Below are 26,550 nucleotides of genomic sequence, written 5' to 3' on the forward strand. Positions count from 1 at the left end.
TTGCTCTGTGACCCTCAGACTCCCTGACAACCTGTGCCCATTCCTCACCTGAGGAACCTGAGGCCAGAGAGGCTGGCCTCTTTTGCTGCACCTGTTGCATCATCTTTTGCTGTATCTCTGGTCAACCCAAAGTGACTCAGTGTTCCTCAAATGGACCTCCCTGCCTTTAATCCTGTCTTTTTCTCTAGCTAGAGGGCTCTTCCCACCCCACTCCATATACCAAACTCCTATTCATTCCACAATACCCAGCTCAAATAACCCACAAAAGGCTCAGTTCCCACTGGTCAGCAGAAGCACTCATACCTTTCGTGGTCTCGCTTTCTCGCACTAGGAAGGTCCCTCTTGGGTTCTCCGCATTGAGCAGTAACCGCTCTGACTCCCGTCTGGTGATCTTGCCAAAGTACCACCTGGGGCGGGAGGGAGGAGGATGGTGCTGGTGGTCCAGGCTTCCGCCCACCCACAGTGCCTCTTCCTGGGATGTGGCTGGGGCCCTGGGCAGCCAGACCTCCCACTCTAGCCCAGGAGAGAAGCTCTGAACTGGCAGCGATGGTAAGCAAGCAGGAGGCCAGAGTCAATACTCACTCCTCGGCCTGGATGGAGTCGGAGGGCGCGACGTAGTTGCTGGGGATATAGCCCGTCTGTCCTGTGCTGAGTGAGTGGGCCAGCCACCAGTCTCCCTCTCTGAGCAGGGGGAGAGGGAGGGAGTAAAGGAGAAGGGAACCATCAGCAATGGACCCCGATGCCTGCAATCTTCATAGGGGCTGTGCTGGGGGCTCTTGAGGCTGAGTGAGGTGCAGGGAACAGTGAGATCAGGCCTCTCACAGCTGCCAGGCCGAGGTGGCCTGAGACTCTTCCCCTCCCTACCCCAGATGCCTCTTGGCCAAAGCTGACTCAGATGACAAGGCCCGAATTCATGGGGCAGAGTCCTGGGACAGGAAGTGATCTGCTTTCCTTCAGATAGACCAAGCAGTCTCGAGATGCCAAGAGCCGCCTTGGGATTGAGGGAGGGAGTTCCCTGTCTCTGGGGAGCAAGCAAGTTGTAACAGGAAGAGATTCCTCCTGAGATGGATGTCAAATCAGACCTTCAAAGCCTCCCCAAGTCCTGAGATTTGGAAGCCCACGCCTGGGAGCTGGTGAGACCTGAGTGGAGGCAAGGGGTGGCTCTTTGGGGGCTTGGTGACAATCCAGGCGCCAACCCCGCAAACTAGAGCAATGCTTGCCTTTGTCACAAATCATGGGTCACACCCACAGGGCTCCTTGACTGAAAACTACAGGCCTCCTCCTGCAGCCTACCCATCTATGGGGGAAACTGAGGCCAGAGGGGGCTGGGACTTGCCCAAAGTCACACAGCGAGTCGTGTCAGAGGGAGCTGAGGTGGCAGAGCCCCAGTACCCAGGGCCCTTCTACACTGATTGCCCCATGAGGAGGAGGAGGAGGAGGAGGAGGAGGTGATGGGGACAGGGTGATGGGCAGGAAGAGCCCCGGGCAGGGCGGGTCCCCGGGGTCTGGGTGGGAGTGGGGAGGGGGCAGAAGTACCTTTGCAGCCATCTGAATGTGAACCAGGTCTGGCTGGAGCGGGGGTCCAGAGACACAGAGGAGGGAGGAGAAAGCGAGAGCCCAACAGGAAAGAAGAGGCAGAAATGGGGGTGGTGAGAGAGAGAGAGGCAGAAAGAGCGAGGGAGAGAGCTGAGCGCCAGGCGGTGCTGGGGACGGGGGAGGGGGGACAAGGAGGGGCAGCCACTAGGGCCTCGCATCCAAAGCAATCAAAGGGCACAGGGAGAGGGTCTATGGGGAGGGAGGAGAGGCCAATGGGAAGGGCTGCCTGGGAAATAGGGTCCAGCCCCCTCCCATTCCCACTGTGCAGATGGGAAGACTGAGGCTAGAGAAGCAAAGGCCTCTGCTCAAGGTCACGTCACGCAGCCAGGCCCAGGTTCCTAACTCCCAGATGAGAAGGGAGCCTTTCCTACAGGGTGCAGCGGGGCTTGATACCTTGCTGAGCTTCTCAATCCAAGGCTGCCTTTGACCTCATCACAACCCTGAGAAGACACACAGCAAGCAGGACGTGCTCCCCCGCTCCCCATCACCGGGACCCAAAGAGAGAAAGGCCCTTGCCCACAGCCACAGTCTGGACTTGAACCTAGATCCCTGGCTCCTGGTTTTTCTGAGCTGCCTCTGACCCATATTCTTCAGCCCATTTTGAAGATGGAGAAGTTGAGGCCAGGAGAGAGTGGGGATGGGGGAGCTCTCTGAGAACAGGTGAATACAGGTGAGCATCCCAGAGACAGGGGCTCAGCCAGGTGGGCCGAGGCTCAACCACAGAGTGTGGGTCCCTTCTGGATGGAGTGAGGCGAAGAGAGAGAGAGATTGGGGCTGTGCGGTCTGACTTGGCTGTGAGATCACCGCACGCATGCTCAGGCAGGGGCACAAGCTCACATGGGGGTCTCTACGGGAGAGGGAGGGCCCTGGAGTAAGAGGGCGAGGCCCGCCTCAAGGAAAGAGCCTAAAGATGCCCAGGCCCTCCATCTACCTCTCTGTGTGCACCCACATGGGGTGGGGGATCCACACTTGTCTGTTCCATTTGACCCTCAAGGCCACCCTGCTAATAAGGAAGGCAGGCCTTAGCCCCCCAGATGATGAAACTATGGCTCAGAGATGTCTAGGCACCAGCCCAAGGACACACAGCACCCAGGCTGGAGTAACCCAGCACTTTCTTTGTAGAGTTGGGGAAACTGAGGCACAGAGAGGGGCAGAGACTTCCCAAGGCTACACAGCAAGGACTCAAATCACAGGGAAGAGCTGAGATCTTCCAGTCCCAAGTCTTCATTTCACCAAGGGGGAAAATAAGGCATAGAGAAGGGTGGTGATTTGCCCAAAGCCACACAGCGAATCGACAGCAGAGCAAGGGTGAGAACCAGGGCCCCTGTGTGCCTACAGCCAGACACAGCAGCCCTCCTGGACCCCTGCACCCTCCCCAGGCCTCTCAGAGGCTCAGAGACCCTCAGGGAAACCAGGGGAAGATGGAGGAGGAGGCAGCAGGACTGGGCCAAGGTCTAGGTCAGAGACTACAAAATGAAGCAGATTGACAAAGCCAGGGTGTGCAAGCTGGCTGGCCTCTGGGAAGCCCCCAGCCACCCACTCACAGTGGAAGGCCGGCAGGAGCATGCGCCCAGGGGCCAACCAAGCAGGGCCCCAGAAGCAAGGGTGAGGGTTCAGCTCTGCTGACACTACCCAGACTTCTGCCATCAGAGCCTCCACCTGCCTAACATCAGCCCATGTGTGAGTTTGGGCTCACAGTCCAGTTTGGGGGTTTTCTTTCACAAGGGCAGGGATGGAGGTGCACTGCAATCTCACTAAGGGTCCAAGGTCCACCTTCAGCCTGGCCCCAGCTTGAGAGGTACGGTACCTCAGAGCCTGAGCACCAGAATCAGAGCATCCTGGCGCCAGCCCAGCTCACCATTTGCAGGCTGCATTACCTTGGCCCTGCAGGACCTTGGTCCTCATCTGCAGGAAGGGGATACTCATGCCTCCCTCTGAGGATGTGAAATACCGGCACAGGGCCTGGCACATAGTAGGTGCTCAGCGTGCATGAGCTGTTAGTATCTTGATTTGGCTTAAAAAAGAAAAACAATTAAATCTGCAACTCTGTGGTACTCCTCCCCACTCTCCAAAATGTTTTTAAAAACCAAAGCAGCTCAGTTCCAGTCTCCGATAAGGATTTGCTGTGTGACCTTGGGCAAGTACCCTATCCTCTCTGGGTCTTAGTTTCCTCATCTGTAAAAAGGAGATAATATTCACAAAATCTCCCGTGCAGGCAAAGTGTGTAAATCAGTCAGCATCAAGCCAGGCTTTGGGTAAGCTGATTACTGTGATTATCGTCTGAGCCTCAGTTTGCCCACCTATGAAATGGAGATATCAAGCCCCATCTTCCCATGCCAATGGTCTGAGAGGCTCAAACCTGCCTCAGGTGGCTGTGGGCTGTCTCAGCCAAGGCCCAGGGACTGCCCTCACCATGAGGGGCCCCGTAGCTTCCCAGATCAGTCCAGTCTGGTGGGGATACCGATCTGCGCCCGGCTCAGAAGTAACAGCGGTGGAAACCTAACAGGTTGAGCAGATGTACTGCATCTGGCACCTTCCCTGGGGCCCGGTTCCTATCAGATAGGCAGGAAGAGGGAAGGAAGGGAATCACACATTCCCTGCCTGACCCCTCACCTTCCCACATGTGGCAAGAGGAGAAAGCACTGGACCAGGAGTCCCCAAGCAACAATTTTACATCCCAACTGCTCTCACTAGCTGTGTGACTTCACGCTACTGACCTCACCTCTCTGAGCCTCAGGATCCTCTTTTTGGAGCCTAATCCCGCGGCTGATTCAGGCTGGTGTGTGGATTGGGAGTGTGGCAGCTTTGGAACCTGGGACGTTATGCCAGTTTGGGCCCTTCTATTTAACTCATTTGGGCCGTTGGGACTGGCCAGAGGAGCCGTTCGGGGATTACAGGCAAGCCAGGGCAGCTGGGTACGGCCCAGGCAGTCAAGTTTCCGAGCCTTGAGGCCTGGACCCATGGTTGGTGGGGAGAGAGCAGGGTGAGGCCAAGGCAAGTCGTGTGAGGAGGGCAGGAAGGGGTCCCTCACCCCATGGTGGGAAGTAGAACTGGAGTGCCCAGGGCAAGGGGACAGAAGTCAGTGCCTGCTGGAGCACTCCCCCAGAGAAGCTGCTGGAATAGTCTGGGTAGAAAGGGCAATTCAGGAAGCATCCCAGAGTCAGACCCAGAGGGGCTCTGACTCCTGGAGACTTAGACACCGGGGCAGGGGCTCAGGGCAGTCACACCTCAGACCCCAGTGGCTTCCTCAGACCCCAGACCACACAGCACCCAGGATTCTAGGAGCAGAACCGTTTGGCATGGAGATCCAGGGAGTGCGGGCTCCAGGCTGCTACTGTGAGGACCCCAGCCCAGCCAGCCCTGGCCAACCCCCAACAGACAGGCTCAGCTTTAAGCTCTCCCTCCCCAACTCCCAGCCCAGTCACAGGCTCGACTCAGAAAGTCCCTCATTCCTACAGGGAGGGGGGGCTGGAGCAGGGGGTTCACAATAATAGACCTGAAGCAATAACAGTGGAAGGACATGCAGGGTGGTCCCTGGGTGAAGTATGAGACATGAGCACCTCAAATGTGGGTGGCCCATCTTCCACTAAGCCTCTCCCCCCATCCCATTATCCCCCTTCTTCCTCTAATACCAGCCCCCAACTCTCCCAGAGGAGCAGCTGAGCTTTGTGATGTGAGGAAGGGCTCCCCAACCACTCCCATCCTCCCCCACCCTCCAATCGGGGTGACTCACTGCCACCCAAGGGCTTCCCACGGATGGGACTCCATCACTTCCTGGCAACCCCAGCCCATCATGGAAGGCAGGAAGAAGGAAAGGGAAGGGGCTGGACAAAGGAAGAAGTGAGGGCTGCCCTCTGGCTCTGAGTGAAAGAGGCAGAATCAAAGTTTTGAGAGCTTTGCTCAAGCTGTGACACCCTGAGACACTCTTCCCATCGTTGCTGGTTGAGATCCTCCAGTACTTCAAAGCCTCTAAGCTGAGGCATCCTCCCCAGCTCGGGCCCTTCCCTCCTCCTGGCTCCTCTGCACCTCCACGGAGCTCCTCTTCCAAGGGCTCGGGGTCATACCTACCCCTCCCAGCTCTGCCACTACTAGCTGTGTGACCTTGAGCAAGTCACTTCACCTCTCTGGGCCTCAGTCTCCTCATCTGTAAAATGGAGCAAGTAAGCATTTCCACTCTCCAGGGCTGTGGTGCTGTGTAAATAAAACAACGCAACCGCTCCACATGAGAACGGGCCCACACTCGAGGCACCAGAGACGGGGGCTATTTTATGAGTGTTCACTCATCTCGTGCAAAATCACCACCCGGGCACCCACAGTGTGCTGAGCAACAGGTGATGGGGGACCCAGAAATGTGGCAGGCCCAAGAGCAGCCCTCAAGGAGTTCCCAGTTTGAGGGTAGGGAGATACAAACCCCCGGAACCATAAGAGAACTGGAGCAGCATTGGGACTCAGACAGAAGGTAGCTGGGAGGGGGGGCGGGGTGGAGCTGAGAAAGCCCTCTCCCCCCCTCCCCCGCCGGGGTGAGCAGCTTAAGGAAGGGAGAGAGCTGCTGCCCAAGTTCCAATCCTGACTTTGCTACTTGGTAGCTGTGTGACCTTGGACAAAGGCCTTCACATCTCTGAGCCTCAGTTTCCTCATTCGCAAAATGGAGATGGCCCCTCCCCCATCACTACAGCCCCGGTGGGAGGGCAGCAGAGCAAATACAAGGACATGGGTAAAAATGCCTGCTACCTCTTTTCCCCTTTGCCTCACAAAGGGGGCAGTTCTGAACTGGATCTTGAGGGATGAACAGGAGTTTGCCAGACAGAGATGGGAGAAAGGGCGCTTTAGGCAGCAAGAATGACGTGCACAAAGGGCAGGGAGTCGTGAAGAAGCAAGAAATGCTTGGAGACGGTGGAGACGTCCAACCTCCTTAGCCAGGCCTTCGAGGATGCTCATGGATCAATTCTACTCTACCCTCTAGAACCTTCTCGCCCTTCCACAGCCCCGAAGGCCACCAGCCCCCTCCAGCGCTGCACCCTCCCACGAGCCGCCTTTCTGTGAGGGGGACTGCCTTCTTCCACTTCCTCCATCCCCTCAGCTTCACTGTGCTTCCTTCAGGGTCCTGCTTGAAACCCCCAGCCCCTGTGGTCACCAGCAGAGGGGGGCACACAGCAGGGGCCCTAAGGCCTGAGCCGACCCGGCCCCACCCTCTGCCTGACACTTGGCCTGGACTGGGGCTGCATCCCGGCCTGTGGCTCCAGGAGGGCGTGGCCTTCTCCACCCGGGCCTCGCTGGGCCCAGCACTGGACCCTGCATGCGGCCAGCACTCAGTGTGGGCTGAACAGGGAGGGGGTGCGTTAGCATGAGGTGGACGGGGAGGAGTGAGATGGGGGGTGACAGGGGTGATGGGAGGACCCTCCCCATTCTCAGCCTGGGATTAAGCTAGGGATCTGGTCAAACCATTGCGGGGGAGGACAGAAGCTGGGGAAGCCGGAAGGGGCGCAACCAAGGGAGCCAGAGACCATATGAAGCACATGCTGGCAGCAGCCCACCCCCACCAGTGAAGCGCCCCTACCCAGCCCGCCACCCACGGAGTGTGTACACACCTGACATCCACCTTCCTCCTAGGGCCAGCGAGAGAGAAGCAGAGAGGGAGAAGCTGAGACAGAGCTGGAGGGAGCAAGCACGGGCCAGGAATGGGGACGGGGTTCCCCGAAGCTGTTGGGGGGACGGGAGGTGGCGGAGAGGGGACGCAGGCCCTCCGAAGGCAGGAATGCAGCAGGTGTGGAGCTGTACCCCGCCCTCTGTCGGCAGCTCCGCCCCCAGTGTGATCACCCCTGGGCTCATGACCCATAGCCTGCACCCCCAACCCGCCATGACAGGTGCTGCACCCCACCTCACTGCACTCTAGGCAAGGAAAGGAGGGGAGTGGGGAGGAAGGGAAGGACGCCACCCCATGGCCGGAGCCTCACCCACCCCTTGCCAGTTCACTAGCCCTGCTCACAGGGGCCCCCGAGCCTGGCAGGGGCCCCCATCCCCCCCATACGCCAGCTTGGCCCTAGGATGCCCCACCCCAAGGCTGGAGTCCCTGGAGGTGAAGCAGAGTTGCCCACCAGGGTGCCCCGTCCTACACACCCTATCCCAACACCTCATCCCCAGGCCCCATCCTGACCCCCCTCACGCTGGGTCCCCAGGATGGGTCCCCCAACCCTCCCAATGAGGGCCCTCTCTCTACCGCTGCAGACTCTGGCTTTACTCGTTGCCCAGGCTCTCCAGCACCTCTGTGGGTGCAGCCTCCAGCTCCACAGGCCCTGCTTTTTGTAGTCCTGGGTCCCCGGCCCAGTCCTGCGCTGATCACATGCCCCTGTGCGGGTTCTGGGATCTGGAGTGCTGTGCTCTGCTGTCCAGTTACTGCACCCAGATCCCTGTCCCTGGAGCCGTCCCAGACCCCCAACCCCTGGCGCCTGCCTCATCACCCCCAGAAGCCCCAGGACAGTTCCCTGCACCTCAGCTGCCTGGACACCCAGCTCTGCCTGCTGCCCATCAAGCTGGCCCTGGGACACTCAGAAGTGGCTCTGTCCCAAGACCAGGCCCAGGGTTGGGGTCCTGAGGGGCAGTGGGGTAGGGGGGCACTCACGTGTTGTTGACAATCTGGAGCCGCTCCCCTTTCTTGAAAGACAGGTCAGTCTCTGTCCGCGACTCATAGTCATAGAGGGCCACAAAGGTGGTCACTCCGCCTGCACAGAAGGTGGGGCGTGTCAGAACGGCCAGAGCCATGGCTGGGGGGAGAGGTGGACAAGAGAGCCCTGCACCCTGGGTGGGGGTGGGCTTGGTCTCCCACCGCCAGCCCAGAGGCCTGGTCCCATTCACCGGGGGTGGGCCTCTACGCATGCCCCCCTGTGTCTGTGTGTCCCGCACGCTTGTGAGGGCGTGTAGGAAGCATGTGCGTCTCTCCACCTCTGAGTGCGCCCACTAGGCTTGAGGGGATGCTGGGTGTTGGCTTCTCTGTTTGCTATCTGTCTTCCCCACAGCACCAGAAGTCCCCAATAACAGACATCTTTGTTTTGTTCCTAGAGCCTGGTGTATAGCACGTGCTCAAGAAACAACCATTAGATGAATGAAGCAGTGAATGAAGGAAACTGCACCTGGGGATGTGGCTGTGTTCTGGGGAGGCATGACTCTGGATGCTTCTGTGTGTCAGGAAAGATCTTGGCTGCAGGTAACTGTCCCCTCCAAAGCCCTCTCTGTCCCCCCATTTGAAGTTACAAACTCCAGCCACACATCCACCAACACCACTCCCTGCCCGTTTTGCTCTTTCACAGCAGTTACCACCCACTAACACCCTGCATGGTTTACACACCCTGCTCTTTGCTTCTCTCCCCCACAGGGGTTTTGTCTGTTTTACACTTTGCTGTGACCCCAGCACCAGAAGAGACCTGGCACACAGGAGGGGCGCCACAACTATCTCTTGAACAAACGAATGGGTATGTTTGTGGGTCTGTCTCACTTGGGTGGTGTCTGTGCCTGTCTGTTCTCACTGCACATATGTGCATCTGTGCGTCTGTGGGTCTCCGGGATGGCATTTCTAGCTGGGCACATGTGTGCTTTTGAAGGGCTTCTGACCACATGTGTCTGTCTCCATCTGGGAGTATGAGGTTTTTTGCATATGTGTGTTTGTATTTGTGTACATTTGCGTTGGGTGTGTGTCTGTGCCTGGAGGGTGCACATCCATGTGTCCCTGAGTGTGTCTCTATGTGCATGGTGTGTCTTTACGAAAGTGTCTCTAGCTCAGCACGTGTAAATGTCCTGTATGGGTGTCTCTGAATGAGTTGCTGACTGTGTGTGTGTGTATGTGGGGGGGGGGGCTCTGTGTGAGGGTGTCCGGGTAAGAATACACGAGTTTATGTGAGGGTCTTATGTCTGTGTGTCTCCAGGACCACTTCTGCATCTCTTAAACATCCTTTGCCTGGCGCTGCTATACCCCCAAAGCGCCAGCAGAGGGTGCAGGGGCGCATCTCGGCATTGGGCCGGGCCTCTGAAGACCCCAGTTCTCTTTCTCCCTTCTAACCCGCCCCGCCCCCTTGGCCATTCACCGCCTCCTGTCCTGATCCATCTCTGGGCTGACCAGATCAAAAAGCAATGCCTCAGACCTGTCCCCGTGCTTCCGAGAAACCCCCTGGCTCTCTGGGCCTGTTTCCGCCTATAGTCCTATATCTCTAGGGCCCTTTATACGCTACATCGGATTCACCCCTAAAGGCAACGGAGTGTGCACCACACTTTCCAGTTTATAAGGCCACCAGGAAACTCCCAATAGTCCCTAAAGCCAAGTAACCCCCAGACTCCTCCCCGTCACTGAGTGAAAGAAACAGCAGCCCAGAGAGGGGGCGTCGCTCCCCCAGGGCACACAGCCCTCCTGGGGGAGGGGCCAGGGCCACCCGGCTCCCACAGGCTCCCACACTCCCAGGCGCACTGACCAGCCAGGGGCCCCGCCCTCTGCGGGGAGGTGACTGTGTCGGAGGAGTTGAAACCTCCGAACAGCTTGGGCTCGGCGGCTGCAGGGGCAAAGCCCGTGCTGGGGCCCCGGTGGCCATCAGCGGAGGCCGGCTTGCTGGGGGTCTGTGAGGTGGGGAAGGCACCCCCGCCGCCGCCGCCGCCGCCGCCGCCGCCGCCGCCGCCATGGGTGTTATCAGCAGGTTCCAGGCTGCGGCGCCGCTGGCTGGCATCCTTGGGCTTGCTCTTGTTGCTGCCCATGGTCCTGCTGGAGACGAGAGAGGACCCTGGGTGAAGGGCTCTGGGAGCCGGCAGAGTTGCCTAGGCCCCTTAGCCTGCACTCCCATCCATTCTACAGATGGGGAAACTGAGGTCCAAAGAGGCGTCTTTGGGTAAGTTACCTTTCAGAACCTCAGTTTCTCCATCTGTAAAATGGGAATAGTGATGGCAACCATAAAGGGCTTCCTGGGTACAGGGCCAAGCACAGAAGAAACACCTCATAATCAGAAGCTCTAACCTTCCCCACGTTCCTCTGAGTCACTGTTTCTGTCCCTTGTGGGTAGGGATAGTATCTTGAGTCATGTCTATGTCCCAGGCATATAGGAGAAGGCTGAGGGTTTGTTGAGTGAATACATGACTGACTGAAATTGTCTAACACCAGGGGGGAAGGTACTAAAAGTGGCAACTAGGGCAACTAAGGAGAGATGGCTGGGAGCTCACTCCAGGCCCAGGGCCTTTGCACATGCTGTTCCCTCTGCCTGAATGCTTTTCCCTGACCACTTGAGCAGAGTAACTCATGCCTCCTTCAGTTCTCAGCCCAAACGTTGCCTCCTTGGAGGCAGCATGTGGGGGGTGGGAGGGAAATGTTTAGGGGTGATGGATTATCTTGACTGTGCTGATGGTTTCATGAGTGCATCCACGTGTCAAAACTTATCAAACTGCACACCTTAAACATGTGCAGTTTATGGTATGTCAATTATACCTCAATAAAGCTCTTAAGGAAAAAAAGGTCACCACCCTGGGAAGTGTTCCCCAACTTCTTTTATTGGTTTAAGTCCCCTTGCCTTTTGTGCCTCTCCTTGATAACATGTGGCCCAGTTTTGTGGTGTCTGTGTGTGTGTGTGTGTGTGTGTGTGTGTGTGTGTATGTGATTACATGATTATCATCATGGGCTTTTGTCTGTCTAGTTCACTGCTGTGCTCCCAGTACCCAGCACAGGGTATGGCACACAGTAGGTGCTCAATAAACAGCTGAATGAATGAGTGTGAATGTGTGACTCTTCAATAGTTAAGAGAGTTCTGAGCCAGAAATCTGGGAGGGCTAGAGATCGGGAAACACAGAGAAACCCAAGTTGCAAACTCCCCAGTGACGCCCATTGCCCTGCCACCCCCCTTTGCTCCCCACGTTGCCATCCGCAGGTCCTCATGGAGCCTAGCCAGGGCCTCCCCATACACCATGGCCACCCCTCCCAGCTCCCTCATCTTGGCAGCCCTGATGGGTCATCACCTCACCTGGTGCAAGGCAGGGGCTATCCCAGAGGACCTGGGAAGCAGCCTGAGGTCTCAGCACGAACACCAGGTGTAGAGTCGGCGGTCTCGGACTACAGACCCTGCTCTACCTCTCCCCGCTGTGTGACCCTAGGCAAGTCACTTCCCTTCTCTGGGCCTCAGCGTCCTCATCTGCAAAGTAGGGATAAAACAGATTTCTCAGAACTGTTGGGAGGATAGGACTAGAAAGAGAAATCATCAAGGTTCTGTCTCTTGGGTCATGATTTATCAGGCTCTGACTCTGGCAGGCCCGATACTAAGAGCTTCCCAGACCTGAAATATCCTTCACTCCCCCAAAAGCAAGAGTGAGAGTGAGGCCATGTATGGCATGGCAGTTAAAGGTGGGCTCTGAAGCCAGACTCCCCAGACTCAGATCTTGGCTTTGCTCCTAATCGGCTGTGTGACCTCAGGCAAGTGACTTAACTTCCCTCTGTGCCCCACTTCTTCATCTGGAAATGACTGTGACAACTGAAGGAGGCAAGGCAGAGTGCTGGGAACACAGTAGGTCACCCTGCCACATCAGCTATTACTGATACTGTGATTCTGGACACAGTGGCGATATGAGCTCCGATTATTCTCCAGGGGATGCTGCAGGCCCTGAAATCAGTCCAGAACTTCCTCTGGGAACCCGTGAATGGGCAAAAGTCCCCTTGACTGGCTGGGGCCTCAGGCAAGACTGTTTGCTCTGAGCGCCAAGCCCAGCTCTGTGACACCCCTCCCTATGTGAACCTTAGCCAGTCCCTGTAACCCTCTGGGCCTCAGGCTGCCCGTCTGCACAATGGGGGCGTGGCCTGCACGCTCCCTGGGGGCCATCCAGCTCCGAGAATGTGGGGCTGGGGAGGCCCTGGGGAGACCTGCTCAAGGGACATGCCAACGGGCCTGGGAAGGCCAATTTCTACAGCAACCCAATCCGTTGAGGTCACGATGCCCATCAGCGCTCATACAGTTAGTGTCCTGTGGGATCTACTAACCCGGTTACCCACAGCCCCAGGCTCGATGGAGGCTGAGCCCCAGCCGCCACATCCCCACCCACCTGCTCCCTGGTATAGTATTCACAGCACCAACTGTACAGCAAGCCCTCTGCCAGTCACCACAGGGGGACACAGAGATGAACCTGGCCAGGTCCTGCCTCAGAGGGTGCATGCTCTAACAGGGGACTTGTTTGTGGGACTTTGAGAGGAAATAAAAGTTATAAAAACACATAAAAAATATTTTTTAAATTTTAATGAAGAACTTTCTAAGAGGCCAAACTTTCTTTAGAATGAACTAAATGATGAAGAGTGAGCCCCCTGTCACTGGAGGTGATCAAGGACAGGAGAAAGTATACTTGGCTGATGTGCCATGGAGGGGGAGGGAAAGCCAGGGCTGGAACTTGAAGGCCCTTCCAGCACCAAGAGGATGCATGTGCCCACTTGGGAGGGGGCAAAGAAAAAAGCTCTTGACCCCTAAGCTCTTACACTAACCAAGAAGACCACTCCGCACTGAGACACTCAGAAAAACATAAGAGGTCCTCCAAGACCAGACTAAGGTGGCCCAGGGCCTCTGCTTGCAATGTTTGCTGGTTTGTGGGGTTTGGGTTTTTGTTTTGGGGTTTTTGGGTGTTTTTTGTCCCTGTGGTTGATTCTGATTATACAAGTACCACCTGTTTGTGGAGAGGTGGGTGGGTCGAGATTAAGGGCCAGAGTACCGGAGCAGACTACTTGTGTGTGAATCCCAGCCCTACAAGCCCAGTGTGGGACCCCGTGCCTCAGTTTCCTTCTCTGTCAACTGAGGATAACAACAGTACCCATGTCATAGGGCTGCTGGGAGAATCCATGAGGAAGTACATGGAACATGCTTGGGATGCTGTGGCACGCTGGCAACCTGCCTCCAGAGGACAAGCCCCTGGGCATGGCAATGCGTTTCCTTCCGGCATCATATGAACATAGGACTGTATATTGGGATCCATCTAGTGCCTTGACTCTAAGCTCCCTGCAGGAAGGATCGGGTCGGACCCATCTCCATATCCCTACTAGGTGCTCTGAAATATTTGCAGAATAGACAAAAGACTAAATGAGCACAGACATGATTTGCATCCTGCTTTGTTCCTGCAATGACATGTTGTAGAGACCAAGTATCATTCTGCAATATTCAAACACTCCTAGAGCCTGGACCTTGTACTGGGCCCTGCTCTAAGCACTTTGCAAATATTGACTCATCAAATGCCCATGATAATCTAGGAAGTAGATACTAATAGTGTCCCTATTTTACTGATGAGGAAAGCAGAAGCACAGAAAGGTTGAGGCACCTGCCTGAGATAACACAGCGAGGGTGAGAATGAAAAAAAGTGGGGACATGAAACCACACTGGGCGGCAGGAATCAGGGGCTGCTCACAAGGTCCACCTCCTGCCCTCCAGACCTCTCTTTCACATGAACAGCAAGATGGGGTGTGAGTGGATAAGGCAGCCTAGCCCCATTCCTAGAGAAAGCCCAAGATCTCAAGCTTTGACATAGCAGAGTATGCTACAGGGGGGACAGCACATTTAGGGTGGGGTCTAGTCCCTGCAGGGCTGCCGCAGTGCTGTGTGACCTTGAGAGAGAGACCACCCTTCCGGACCGTGGTCTCCTTTCTTGAGGCAGGACCCTGTCTCAGAGCCCAAATGCTAAGTCACCATGAGCTGCCCATTTGAGAAGGGACAACTCCCCACATCTTTTCCGCCACTTGCTCACTCCAAGGCAGAGATAGATCCTTGGGGTCCTAGAGGAAGTGGGGGGGCTCCATACTCAGGGTGTCTGAGGCTCCCAGAGGAAGGTAGCCCCTTTCCTCTGGGGAGCTGCTCCTGACCACAGGCTCTGGACAGAGGGCCTGCGCTATTGCTACCATGAGAGGTACTGGGATGCCCTAGAGCACCTCCCCATCAGTGCCCCCAGCGCTTCGTGCTCAGCGGGTCCCAAACTAACTTGGCATCTCCCTCTACGACTTCCCCTCACCCCATGTCTCCATCTCAGGCTGGTTCGCCCGTCCTCCCCGCCAATCTTCCTCCAATGCATCCCTCCCCCGACGCCATCTCCACTCCCTCAGGCCAGGCCCCTGTCGTCCTGACCTGGGACAGCAGTGGGGCCCCTCCAGGGTGCCCTCATCCAGCAACCAGAGGCATCTCTGTAACACACACAAACAAATAGGGCCCCTGCTCAACGCTGTCCACGGAAAACTGGAAAAGACCTCAGTGTTTATCAGAGGGGGACTGGACAAAGTGGACAGCTGTGCAGATAAACAAACAGAATGAGAGCTCGGTGTGGCCTGGGAAGATGCTCACGACACACTATTAAGTGAAGAGGAAGATGGTAGTGTAGAATGTCCTCTGGGTCACTCGGGGCCACAGTTTCCTCATCTAGAAAATGGGGGCAATAGTGCTACCTATGTCAAAGCGTTTGTGGGAGGATTAAAGAGAATGCAGACAAGGCCTTAGTGGGGTGCCTGGCACATAGTACACATGAACTAGAATTATTTCTGTAAAGAAAATTGGCATGTGAATGTGTATGTGTGTGTATGTGCAGACGTGCACACACATGTGCTGTAAGGTTTAGAGAAAGTTCTGGAAGGAGTCCAAATTCTTCACAATATTTAATCCAAAAGGTGTGAAAGAGGGAAAGGAAAACCCCTTCTTTACTTTACATGTTGTGTCACTTAACATTTAGAAAGTACTTGGTCATGATTTTTTTTCAATGAGACTTAAAAAAACATTCAAGAGCTTCCCATCATCCCCCTCTGGATGAGGCCTAAACCCTTCAGCTGGGTCCACGCAGCCCTGTGGAGCTGGGGCTGTGGCTTCTCCCATGGGCCCCCTACAGGAGGGCACCACACTCTCTCACCTCCTGGCCTTTGCCTAGGCTGTGCCCCTAGGCACAGATACTGACAACATCCAGAAGAGTCCAGAAAAAACTGTAGTTCAGTCAGGTCATACCTGCTCCTTCCTTCCTGGCTCTGAAGAAGGTCACCTCCACCTCTTCTAAGAGTGGAGGGGAGGCCAGGAGCTTAGGAGTTGAGAGTGAGGACTCCAGTCCGACCTGGGTACAAATCCTGGCTCCACTACTTACTAGCTAAATCTTCTTGGGCAAGTCACTTCACCTCTCAGTTTCCTTATCTTTAAAATGGGTGTAATAAAAAGGAATGAAATTGAGTTATTTGTAGTGAAGTGGATGGACGTAGAGTCTGTCATACAGAGTGAAGTAAGTCAGAAAGAGAAAAACAAATACCATATGCTAACGCATATATATGGAATCTAAAAAAAAAAATGGTTCTGATGAAACTAGGGGCAGGACAGGAATAAAGACGCAGACATAGAAAATGGACTTGAGGACACAGTGGGGGAAGGGGAGGCTGGGACGTAGTGAGAGAGAAGCATTGACATATATACACTACCGAAGGTAAAAGAGATAGCTAGTGGGAAGCTGCTACAAAGCACAGGGAGATCAGCTCGGTGCTTTGTGATGACCTAGAGAGGTGGGATAGGGAGGGTGGGAGGGAGTCTCAAGAGGGAGGGGATATGGGGATATATGTATATGTATAGCTGATTCACTTTGTTGTACAGCAGAAACTAACAACATTGTAAAGCAATTATACTCCAATAAAGATGTATAAAAAAATGACAAATAATAAACAGATAAAAAAATAAAAAATAAAATGGGGTAATAATAAACTTAACATCTGAGAATTAAGTGAGAGTCCATGTGCCAGGCAGAGAATAAGTGCTTGATAAACAGCGCTCACTGTTGTTTGCTGTTATTACCGTTACAGGTGACAAGAGAAGCAACGCAAGAGGAAGCAAGAGTTAGTGGCATGGCCTTGAATGCCAAGTACAGAACTGAGCATGTTGCATGCAGTTGATACTCAATTGTCCCCACAGCACAGTGAAGTAGGGACTATAACTACATCCACTTTACAGATGGGACCAAAGTTCAGAGAAGCCAAAACCTTGCCTAAGGCCATACAGCAAGCGAGTGCAGCAGAGTTGGGATGCTCGAGGGTCAGGAGAGTAGTCAGAAGGCACCTCTGGTGCCCCGCCCACTGTGCTGATACCCTCCCTGCCCCAGGCACCCCCACCATTCCACCATCTCCACCTCCCTAACACAGAAGCAACACAGGTCAGAGGTCAACCTCCGACATCACCATCCATATCTCTGGACCCTCCAAGGAAGAAGAAGCATCATAGAAAGCCTGGAGCCATAATGCCAGGTTCAGATGCCAACTTGCCATTTCCTGGTCATGCAGCCTCCAGGGGGCCTCAGTTTACCCCTTATCAAAAATGGGAATCTGTGTAATTGTTCCTATATGATTGGGCTTGAGGGGAAAACATGAGGTAATACTGATAAAGTGCCTGGAACATAGGAAGTGCTCAACAAATACTAGCTATTATTATCATCACTGTGGAATACCTCTCTTCAGATCCTTGCTCTCTTTTCTAACCACTCTTACAATTAGGCAAAGGCTTCCAAAATTCCAACTGTGTGTAAAGCCCTGTGCATGGCCCTGGAGAGATTGTCTGGTAGAGTTGATTAGAACCAAGGCCTACAAAAGCCACTTCACAGGGAAAGAGTCCAGAAAAGACAAGCATGTCCACTAGTTAATCTTGCTCTAAGATGCTTGCCAGTGCGATGAGCTAAGAGAAAGAAATGGATGGAATTGGAAAACAGAAGACGAGTATCATCACTTGCAGCTGTTATCAATATAGATCTGAGAAATCCAAGAGAATCTTCTATAAAACTATTGAACAAAGAGTGAATTAAGTAAAGCAGAAGGAAATTAAAGGTAATATCCAAAAATCAATAATGTAGCTATATACCAACAGCAATCAGGAAATAAAAGGAAAGAAAGCTTAGCATGGGAATTCCCTGGCATTCTAGTGGTTGGGACTCTGAGCTCTCACTGCCAAGGGCCCGGGTTTGATCCCTGGTCAGGGAACTGGGGTCCTGCAAGCTGTGTGGCATGGCTGGAAAAAAAAAAAAAAAAGAAAAGAAAGCTAAGCATTGCAAAAATATCGATTCTTCCTAAGTAAATCTACAAACTGAATGTGATTCCAAAAAAACCCCAACAGGATATTTTTTCTAACTAAGCAGGTCAGTTTTCAAGTTTATGAGTAAATGTATAAGAATAGTCAGGAATGGGACTTTCCTGGTGCACAGTGGTTGAATCTGCCTGCCAATGCAGGGGACACGGGTTCACGCCCTGGCCCAGGAAGATCCCACATGCCACAGAGCAACTAAGCCCACGCGCCACAACTACTGAGCCTGTGCTCTAGAGCCTGCAAGCCACAACTACTGAGCCCATGTGCCACAACTACTGAAGCCCGCGTGCCTAGAGCCTGTGCTCCACAACAAGAGAAGCCACCGCAATGAGAAGCTGGTGTACCGCAACAAAGAGTAGCCCCCACTCACCGCAACTAGAGAAAGCCTGCGCACAGCAATGAAGACCCAACGTAGCAAAAAAAGTAATTAATTTTTTTTAACAAAAGAAAGAATAGCCAGGAAAACCTTAAAAAGAAGAGTAACGAAGAAAAAATAGTCCAACCAGGTAGTAAAACTTACTATAAAGTCATAATAATTAAAATTGTGTGATATCACTACAAAAACATATAAATTAATGGAGCAGAAAAGAGGGTCCAAAAATTGTCCCCACACATATGGAAATTTAATATATTATGAAAGTAGGATTTCATAACAGTGAGAAAAAGGTAGACTATTTTTAAGACAGAGTTGGGACCAATGATCTGCCATCAGGAAACAAAGCTGTATCTTGATCTCACTCTACATGCCTATAAATTCCAGATCAATCATATTTAAACCACACAAAAATAAAACCATAAAGGTCTAAAATAAGGTGGGAGATTAAGTTTTCTAATCTCAGAATGGAAAAAGCATTTCTAAACATGACCAAAAAACCTAAAAATCATTTTTAAAATAATAAATCAATCTACATAAAAATCTAAAACGTCTGCATGGCTTGATAAACATCATAAGTTCACAAGACAAACCAAAAACTAGGAAAAATATTTGTAACTCATAGATAAAGTTTTTTTCCCTTAATATATAATCAGCTCCCATAAAATAAGAAAAATAACCACAGATAGTTTACAGCAAATGAAATGGTACTTAAACATATGAGAAGATGCTCAATCTCACTCAGAAGATAAATCACATTAAAACTCCACAAGCCACCCAGCAACAGCAGAATACACATTCTTCTCAAGTGCACATGGAATATTCTTCAGGATAGACCATATGCTAAGCCATAAAACAAGCCTCAATAAATTTAAAAGGAGTGAAATCATACAAAGTATGTTTCTGATCACAATGAAATGAATTAATAAATCAGTAACAGAAATAAATTTGGGAAATTATATATATGTGAAAATTAATACACTTAATAAGCAATGAGTCAAAGAAGAAACCACCCAAAGAAGTAGAAAATACTTTGAGATGAATGTAAATGAAGACACAACTTTTCAAAATGTATGGGATGCAGTAAAGTAGAACTTAAAGGGAAATGTATAGCTGTAAATGCCTATATTAAGAAAGAAGAAAGATCTTGAATCAATAACCTAAACTTCCATCTTAAGACACTAGCAAAAAAAGAAAAAAAGAAGAAGAGCAAACTAATCCTAAAGCAAGTTAAAGGAAGGAAATAAAGATTACAGCAGAAATTAATGAAATAGAAAATAAAAAACAATAGGGAAAAATCAACCAAACCAAAAGTTTGTTCTTTGAAAAGATTAACAAAATTGACAAACAAGAAAATTGTTCTGAACAAGAAAAAAAGGGAGAAGACTCAAATTACTAAGACCAGGAATGAAAGAGAGGACAACTACAAATCTTACAGAAATAAAGAAGAATTTAAGGAAATGCTATGAACAATGCCATGCCATGCCAACAAATTAGATATCTTGGATAAAATGGACAAACACCTAAGAAAACACAAACTACTGAAACTAAGAAGAAATAGAAAATTTAAATAAAGCTAAAACAAGTAAAGAGATTGAATTAGTAATTTTAAAACATGTCACAAAGAAAAACTCAGGCCCAGGTGGCTTCACTGGTGAATTCTACCAAACATATAAATAAGAATTAATACCAATTCTTCACTTGGGAACACTTCCCAACTCATTCTATGAAGCCAGTATTACCCTAACACCAAAGCCAAACAAAGACATCCTAAGAAAAGAAAACTATAGACCATTATCTCTTATCAATATAAGATGTAAAAATCTTCAACAAAATACTAGCAAACTGGATCCAGCAACATATAAAAAGAATTACACATCATGACCAAGTAAGATTTACCCCAAGCATACAAGGTTGGTTTAACTTCTGAAAATCAATCAATGTAATATACCATACCAATAAAATAAAGGACAAAAAATATACAATAATCTCAGTAGATAACAGAAAAAGTATTTGGCAAAATCCAACACCCTATCATGATAAAAAACACCCACCAAACTAGGAATAGAAGGGAATTTCTTCAACCTGACAAAGGGCATCTATGAAAAAGCCATATCTAACAACACACTTAATGGGGAAAGACTGAATGCTTTCCCCCTCAGAAAGAAGAAAAGGATGTCTGCTCTCACCAATTCTATTCAACATTGTACTGGAGGTTCCAACCAGGGCAATAAAGGAAGAAGATGAAATAAAAGACATCCAGATTGGAAAGGAAGAAGTAAAATTTTCTTTATTTGTAGATGACATAATCTTGTATATAAAAATTCCTAAGGATTCCACTAAAAAAATTATGAGAATAAACAAGTTCAGCAACTTGCAAGGTACAAGATTAGTATATAAAAATAAATTGTATTTTTATACACTAGCAATAAACAATCCAAAAATAAAATTAAGAAAATAAATTACAAAAAAAAGAAAGAAAATAAATTACAATATCAAAAGAAGACTTAGGAATAAGATTAACAAAAGAAGTGCAAAACATACACTCTGAAAACAACAAAAATTGTTGAAAGAAATTAAAGAACTAAATAAATGGAAAGACATCCCATGTTCATGGATTGGAAGACTATGCATTATTAAGATGGCAATAGTCCCCAAACTAATCTATAGAGTCAACACAATCCCAAACAAAACCCCAGCTAGCTTCTTTGCAAAAATTGACAAACTGACTCTAAATTTCATACGGACCGTCAAGGGACCCAGAATAGAAAAAACAATCTTGAAAAACAGAAACAAAGCCTGAGGGCTCACACTTCTCAATTTCAAAACTTGCTGCAAAGCTCTGGAAATCAAGACAGTGTGGTATTGGTATGAGGATAGACTTATAAATCAATCGGAGAAACTTGAGAGTCCAGCAATAAACACACATTTATGGTCAATTGATTTTTGACAAGGGTGCCAATATAATTAAATTGAGACAGAAGAATCTTTTCAATGAATGCTGCAGGAATAACTGGATACACTCAGGCAAAAGAAGGAAGCTGGGCACCTTCCTCAAAACCTACACAAAAATTAACACACAGTGGATCACAAATCTAAATGTACAAGGTTAAACTTTAAAAATCTTATAAGAAAATAAAGGCATACATTTCCCCACTTTGGATCACAATAGTTTCTTAGTCATGACACAAGCAACAAAAGAAAAAATAGATAAACTGAACTTCATCAAAATTAAAAACGTTTGGACTTGCCTGGTGGTGCAGTGGTTAAGAATCCACCTGCCAATGCAGAGGACATGAGTTTTGAGTCCTAGTCTGGGAAGATCCCACATGCCGCAGAGCATCTAAGCCCGTGCACCACAACTACTGAGCCTGTGTGCCTCAACTACCGAATCCCGCACGACTAGAGCCCATGCTCTGCAAAAAGAGAAGCCACCGCAATGAGAAGCCCGCACACTGCAACGAAGAGTAGCCCCCGCTTGCCCAACTAGAGAAAGCCTGTGCACAGCAACAAAGACTCAACACAGCCAAAAATAAATAAATAAAATAAATTTACAAAAAAAAATTTTTTATGTTTGTGTGTCAAAGGACACCATCAAGAAGGTAAAAAGAATCCACCAAATGGGAGAAAATATTTGCAAACCATATATCTGATAAGGGACTTGAATCTAGAATATATAAAGATCTTTTACAACTCAACAAACAAAAAGAGAAATGACCCAACTTAAAAATGGGCAAAAGATCGGAATAGACATTTCTCCAAAGAAAATATATGGCTAGTAACTGCATGAAAAGATGTTGAACATTATTAGTCATCAGGAAAATGCAAATCAAAACCACAATGTGGAGCTTCCCTGGTGGCGCAGTGGTTGAGAGTCCGCCTGCCAATGCAGGGGACACGGGTTCGTGCCCCGGTCCGGGAAAATCCCACATGCCGCGGAGCAGCTGGGCCCGTGAGCCATGGCCGCTGAGCCTGCGCGTCCGGAGCCTGTGCTCCGCAACGCGAGAGGCCACAACAGTGAGAGGCCCGCGTACCGCAAAAAAAAAAAAAAACCAGACACGATGTGATACCACTTCACACCCACTAGGATGGCTGTAATTTAAAAGATAGAAAACAACAAGTTGTTGGCAAGGATGTAGAGAAATTGGAAACTTCATACATTACTGGTGGGAATGTGAAATGGTACAGCTGTTTTGAAAAAACAGTCTGGCAGTCCCTCAAAAGGTTAAATATAGAGTTACCATATGACCCAGAAGTCTCACTCCTAGATATAAACCCAAGAGAAAAGAAAACATACCCACATAAAAACTTGAACCTGAGTGTTCATAGAAGCATTGTTCATAATAGCCAAAAAGTGGAAACAACCATATGTCCATCAATTGATGAATGGGTAAATAAATGTGGTAATATCCATATAACAGAATATTATTTGGCAAGAAAAAAGAATGGAGTACTGATACATGCTACAACATGGGTGAACCTCGAAACCATGCCAAGTGAAAGAAGCCAGACACAAAAGACTACGTATTGTATGATTCCATTTACATGAAAGTTCCAGAATAAGCAAATCTATAGATACATAAAGTAAACTAGTTGTCACCTGGGGCTGGGGGAGGAAGGTTTGAGGGGCAGTGGAGACTGACTAAATGGGTTACACAGTGTCTTTTGGGGGGTGATGAAATTGTTCTAAAATTGATTGTGGTGATGGTTGTACAACTCTGTGACTATACTAAAAACCATTAAATTGTACCCTTTGGGGGAGGGATAAATTGGGAGGTTGGGATTGACATATACACACTACTATATATAAAATAGATAACTAATAAGGACCTACTGTATAGCACAGGGAACTCTATTCAATACTCTGTAATGACCTATATGGGAAAAGAAGCTAAAAAAAAAGTTTACACAGGTATAACTGATTCATTTTGCTGTACAGCAGAAACTAACACAACATTGTTAATCAACTGTACTCCAATAAAAATTCAAATAAATAAATACATACATACATAAATACATACAAAATAAATAAGCTGTACACTTTAAATGTGTGAATTGTGTGGTATGTGAATTCTATCTCAATAAAGCTGTGTTTAAAAAAAAAAAAAAAAAAAAAAACACTACACCAGAGGCCACTGTTCATCTATTAGATTGGCAGATCCCCAAATTCTAGATCAACCTGTTGGGTGAGAGCGAGGGGAAGAAGAGGATGTGGTGTGAAGGTACATCAGTGCCACCTCCGTGAAGGACCATCTGGCCATATCTAACAAAATTACAACTGCACACATTCTTGGACACTGCAATTTGGGATGAATCCTAGAGGTATCTTCACACATGAACACTAAGCACACGATGGAAGATATGTATTGCAGAATTGTCTGCAATAAGCAAAAGGCTGGAAACAACCAAAAGTAGACTTCTCTAATTAAATAAAGCATGGTCTCCATCCACACAATGAATACAACGCAATCAGGAAAAAGAAAGAAGCAGCACAAAATGACCTCCAAGGCACACGGTCAAGAGCAAACAGTCACATGTAGAGCTGAGTATACCATGCATGATCACTTGAGGTTTTTAAATTATTTTTTCTAATATCCATGCTTACATATGCCTGGACTCCCTGGAAGAACACACCAGAAACTCCTCCTGTGGCTGCCTCTAGCAAGGAGACCCGGGTGCCAGAGAGGTTTACTTGTCCCTGCCTTCTTTTTGTACTGTTTGAATTATTTTCTACTGTGTGTGTTAATGCTTTTTCTTTCCTTTTTAAGAAAAAAGTTGACATATACACACTACTATATATAAAATAGATAACTAATAAGAATCTACTGTATAGCACAGGGAACTCTCTACTCAATACTCTGTAATGACCTGTATGGGAAAAGGATCTAAAAAAGAGTGCGTATATATATATTTATGTATAACTGATTCACTTTGCTCTACAGCAGAAACTAAAACAACATTGTAAATCAACTGTACTCCAATAAAAACTAATTTTAAAAAAAAGAACGAAAGAAAAAAGACAGGTTTACCTGCTATCAGATCCTGGCACTCTCTCTCATAGCTGGGAAGTCACTTCACTTCTCTGAGCCTCTGTGCTCTGCAAATGGAAGGACAATAACAGTATCTGCCCTGCAAAGTTGTTGTGAAGGATTAAATAAGACAAGGCCCCACACACACACACGCACAGGGCTCCCCACCGTGTCTGTGTCTGGCTCCTAGCGGTAGGTGCCTGGTCCTACTCCACGTGGTAGGTGCATGGTTCCTGCTGGTTATTAACAGGCTACTATGGACACCAAGGTGGATTGTTAACAAGTGCCACCAGGGAGCCTTGGACCAAGTGTTCAGAGCATCAGCAATCCCCTCCAACTGGGAGGAACTGGGAAAGGATTCCTGGGGGAGGCAGAAATTGAGAAGGGCTTCAAGGTCGAGAAGGAGGTCTACAAATAGAGATAACTGGGGGCTGCGCCTCTGGCAGAGAAAGCTATGCAGGCAAAAGCCTGGAGCTAGGAAAGTCCTGGGTATTTGCTCAGTCGTTCATTCACTGGCTCCTTCAACAAAGCTCAGCTGAGCACCGACTATGCGCCAGACACTGTCATAGGAAAGACAGACACAGCCAAGTAGCTGGACCATCGAAGGGAGGAATTACAGAGAGTGTGAAGACAACAAGGGGCTGGGGCAGAGCCTCACCCAGGTCCAAGTGTTCATAGAGCAGACCAGGCAAAGAAGGCTCGGAGAGGGAGAGAGGCTGCCTAAGGTCACACAGCACCTTCTCAACTTCTGGAAAGGTCCTCTCCCAGCTCCACCCTTCCCATGTCCCACGAGCCCGGAGAAGAGAAAGCCCACAAGGGCCGTCCCAACGTGCACTCATCAGAAGGTGCATAAAGATGCCGTCTAAACTGGGGGTCCCAACAAAGAGGAGGGACAACTGGCTCTCAGATGATAACAGCACCTGGTTGATGGGTAGAGAGACTCCTGTGTGCCAGGCACCATGCTGAGAAGTGCACTGCATCTACGAGCCCAGGTGAACCCTCTGCAGTCCTATGTGGTCAGCCCCGTTTTTCAGATGAGGAAACTGAGGTCCAGAGAGGTCAAGCTACTTGCCTAAGGTCACACGGCTCATAAGAGACAGCATCGGCAGGCAGACTCGGATTCTCTGGGCTCCGTAGCCTCAGGTCCCAGGGCCCATCCCCCAAGGGAGCCACTGCCAGGGCCTGTATCAGCAGTCACATCCCTTCTCAAAAGCACCCAAGGTGGAAGCTGTTCTCAGCCAGTCCAGGAATGTCTCCTGATAACAGTGGCCCAACCGGGGGTGGGAGGAGTGGGTAGTGGTGGTTGTGTGGGGAATGGGGGGCGGGGGCCGGCAGGAGGGACGCAGCCCATTTGAGTCCATCTGTCCTGCCTCTGGAGAGGAGGAAGCAAAAAGGCCCCATCAGGCACCCATCAGAGTCAGGCGGGTTGCAGCATCCTGGTTAAGGGGGCTCCTGCTATGGCCCTGGGAGAACTCTGGGCAAGTCAACCAAAGCCTCCCTCAGTACCATGGAGACACCCATAATCACCCCCAGACAGCTGCACATGAGCTAACCACGTGTGCCCTGGGCATGCAGGCCATGCTGGATAAAGGGGGGCGCGACCACCACTGCTACCTTATTATTTCCACTGTTATTGTTTAGCCCTCTAGTTCCCACCGGGACCCTGCTTCACAGGGACGATCAGCCCCCATCTCCCAGAGAAGGCAACAGAGAGAGGCTCAGAAAAGCCAAGTCAGGTGCCCAGGCCACCATCCAAGACAGCAGAGGACCAGTTGGGGATCCTGGCTCTCCTGGCCCCAGGCCACGTTGGCCCCTCTCCCCCAAGGGCACCAATCCCAGTTGGGCTCTCACAGGGAGTTATTACACCAGGGACTAAGCAGGGCCCTCAGCCAGTCCATTTTCTACTGGGGTAATGGAGGCCAAGATAGGGGGAGTGGCTGGCCCAAGGCCACACAGCCCAAGAAAGACCACTTATGGAATGAACCTGTCACCCTTCTGAACCTCCAAGGCTGGGGTCCCCAGCTGATGCCCCGCCCTCCGCGCAACAGCCCTAGGGGGCAGGTACCACCAGCACTGGCCCTGTCCGCAGGGGAGGAAGCTGAGGCTGGAGGAGCGCAGGAGAGGGTGCCGGCTCATCACGCCCATCCCAAAAGTGGGGGCTGTGACCCTTTCCTGCCTCCCCTGGAGCCTCCCACATGTAGGCAGGAATCTTCTGATTCCCTTTCTTCCTTCAGACTCTCAAAAGAATGACGTGCTCAACTGAGGTGTTTTTCTACAAGTGGTTTCGGAATATAGAAGAGAGCCCTGCTTCAGAGGAAGGGAATATGAATAATGACAGTAATAAGAATAATGGCAGTAGCAACAGCTAATATTCATTTAGCACTTTTTTTTTTTTTTTTTTTTTTTTTTAGCCGCACCGTGTGGCATGCAGGATCTTAGTTCCCTGACCAAGAATCAAACCCGCACCCCCTGCAAGGGAAGCGCAGAG

The 26,550-nt window shown here is 50.3% G+C and overlaps 1 protein-coding gene across 7 annotated transcripts in view; it reads right to left on the reverse strand.

Moving 5' to 3' along the window:
• SRC (SRC proto-oncogene, non-receptor tyrosine kinase) overlaps positions 1–26,550 on the reverse strand; it is a 55,661-nt gene that overhangs the window by 10,390 nt on the left and 18,721 nt on the right. For 2 of the 7 annotated variants that reach the window (XM_067012007.1, XM_067012008.1), the window contains exons 2-9: positions 24,063–24,130; positions 11,580–11,747; positions 10,053–10,336; positions 8,216–8,315; positions 7,185–7,202; positions 1,537–1,569; positions 583–681; positions 304–407 (exon numbers count right to left, since the gene is read on the reverse strand). In XM_067012007.1, coding sequence (XP_066868108.1) covers positions 304–407; positions 583–681; positions 1,537–1,569; positions 7,185–7,202; positions 8,216–8,315; positions 10,053–10,329 — 631 coding nt within the window. In that variant the 5' untranslated portion in view covers positions 10,330–10,336; positions 11,580–11,747; positions 24,063–24,130. The remainder of the gene's footprint in view (positions 1–303; positions 408–582; positions 682–1,536; positions 1,570–7,184; positions 7,203–8,215; positions 8,316–10,052; positions 10,337–11,579; positions 11,748–24,062; positions 24,131–26,550) is intronic. The other 5 variants (XM_067012010.1, XM_067012011.1, XM_067012009.1 and 2 more) reach the window with 4 other exon arrangements.

Source organism: Kogia breviceps, chromosome 14, assembly GCF_026419965.1.
Source record: "Kogia breviceps isolate mKogBre1 chromosome 14, mKogBre1 haplotype 1, whole genome shotgun sequence".
NCBI lineage: Eukaryota > Metazoa > Chordata > Mammalia > Artiodactyla > Physeteridae > Kogia > Kogia breviceps.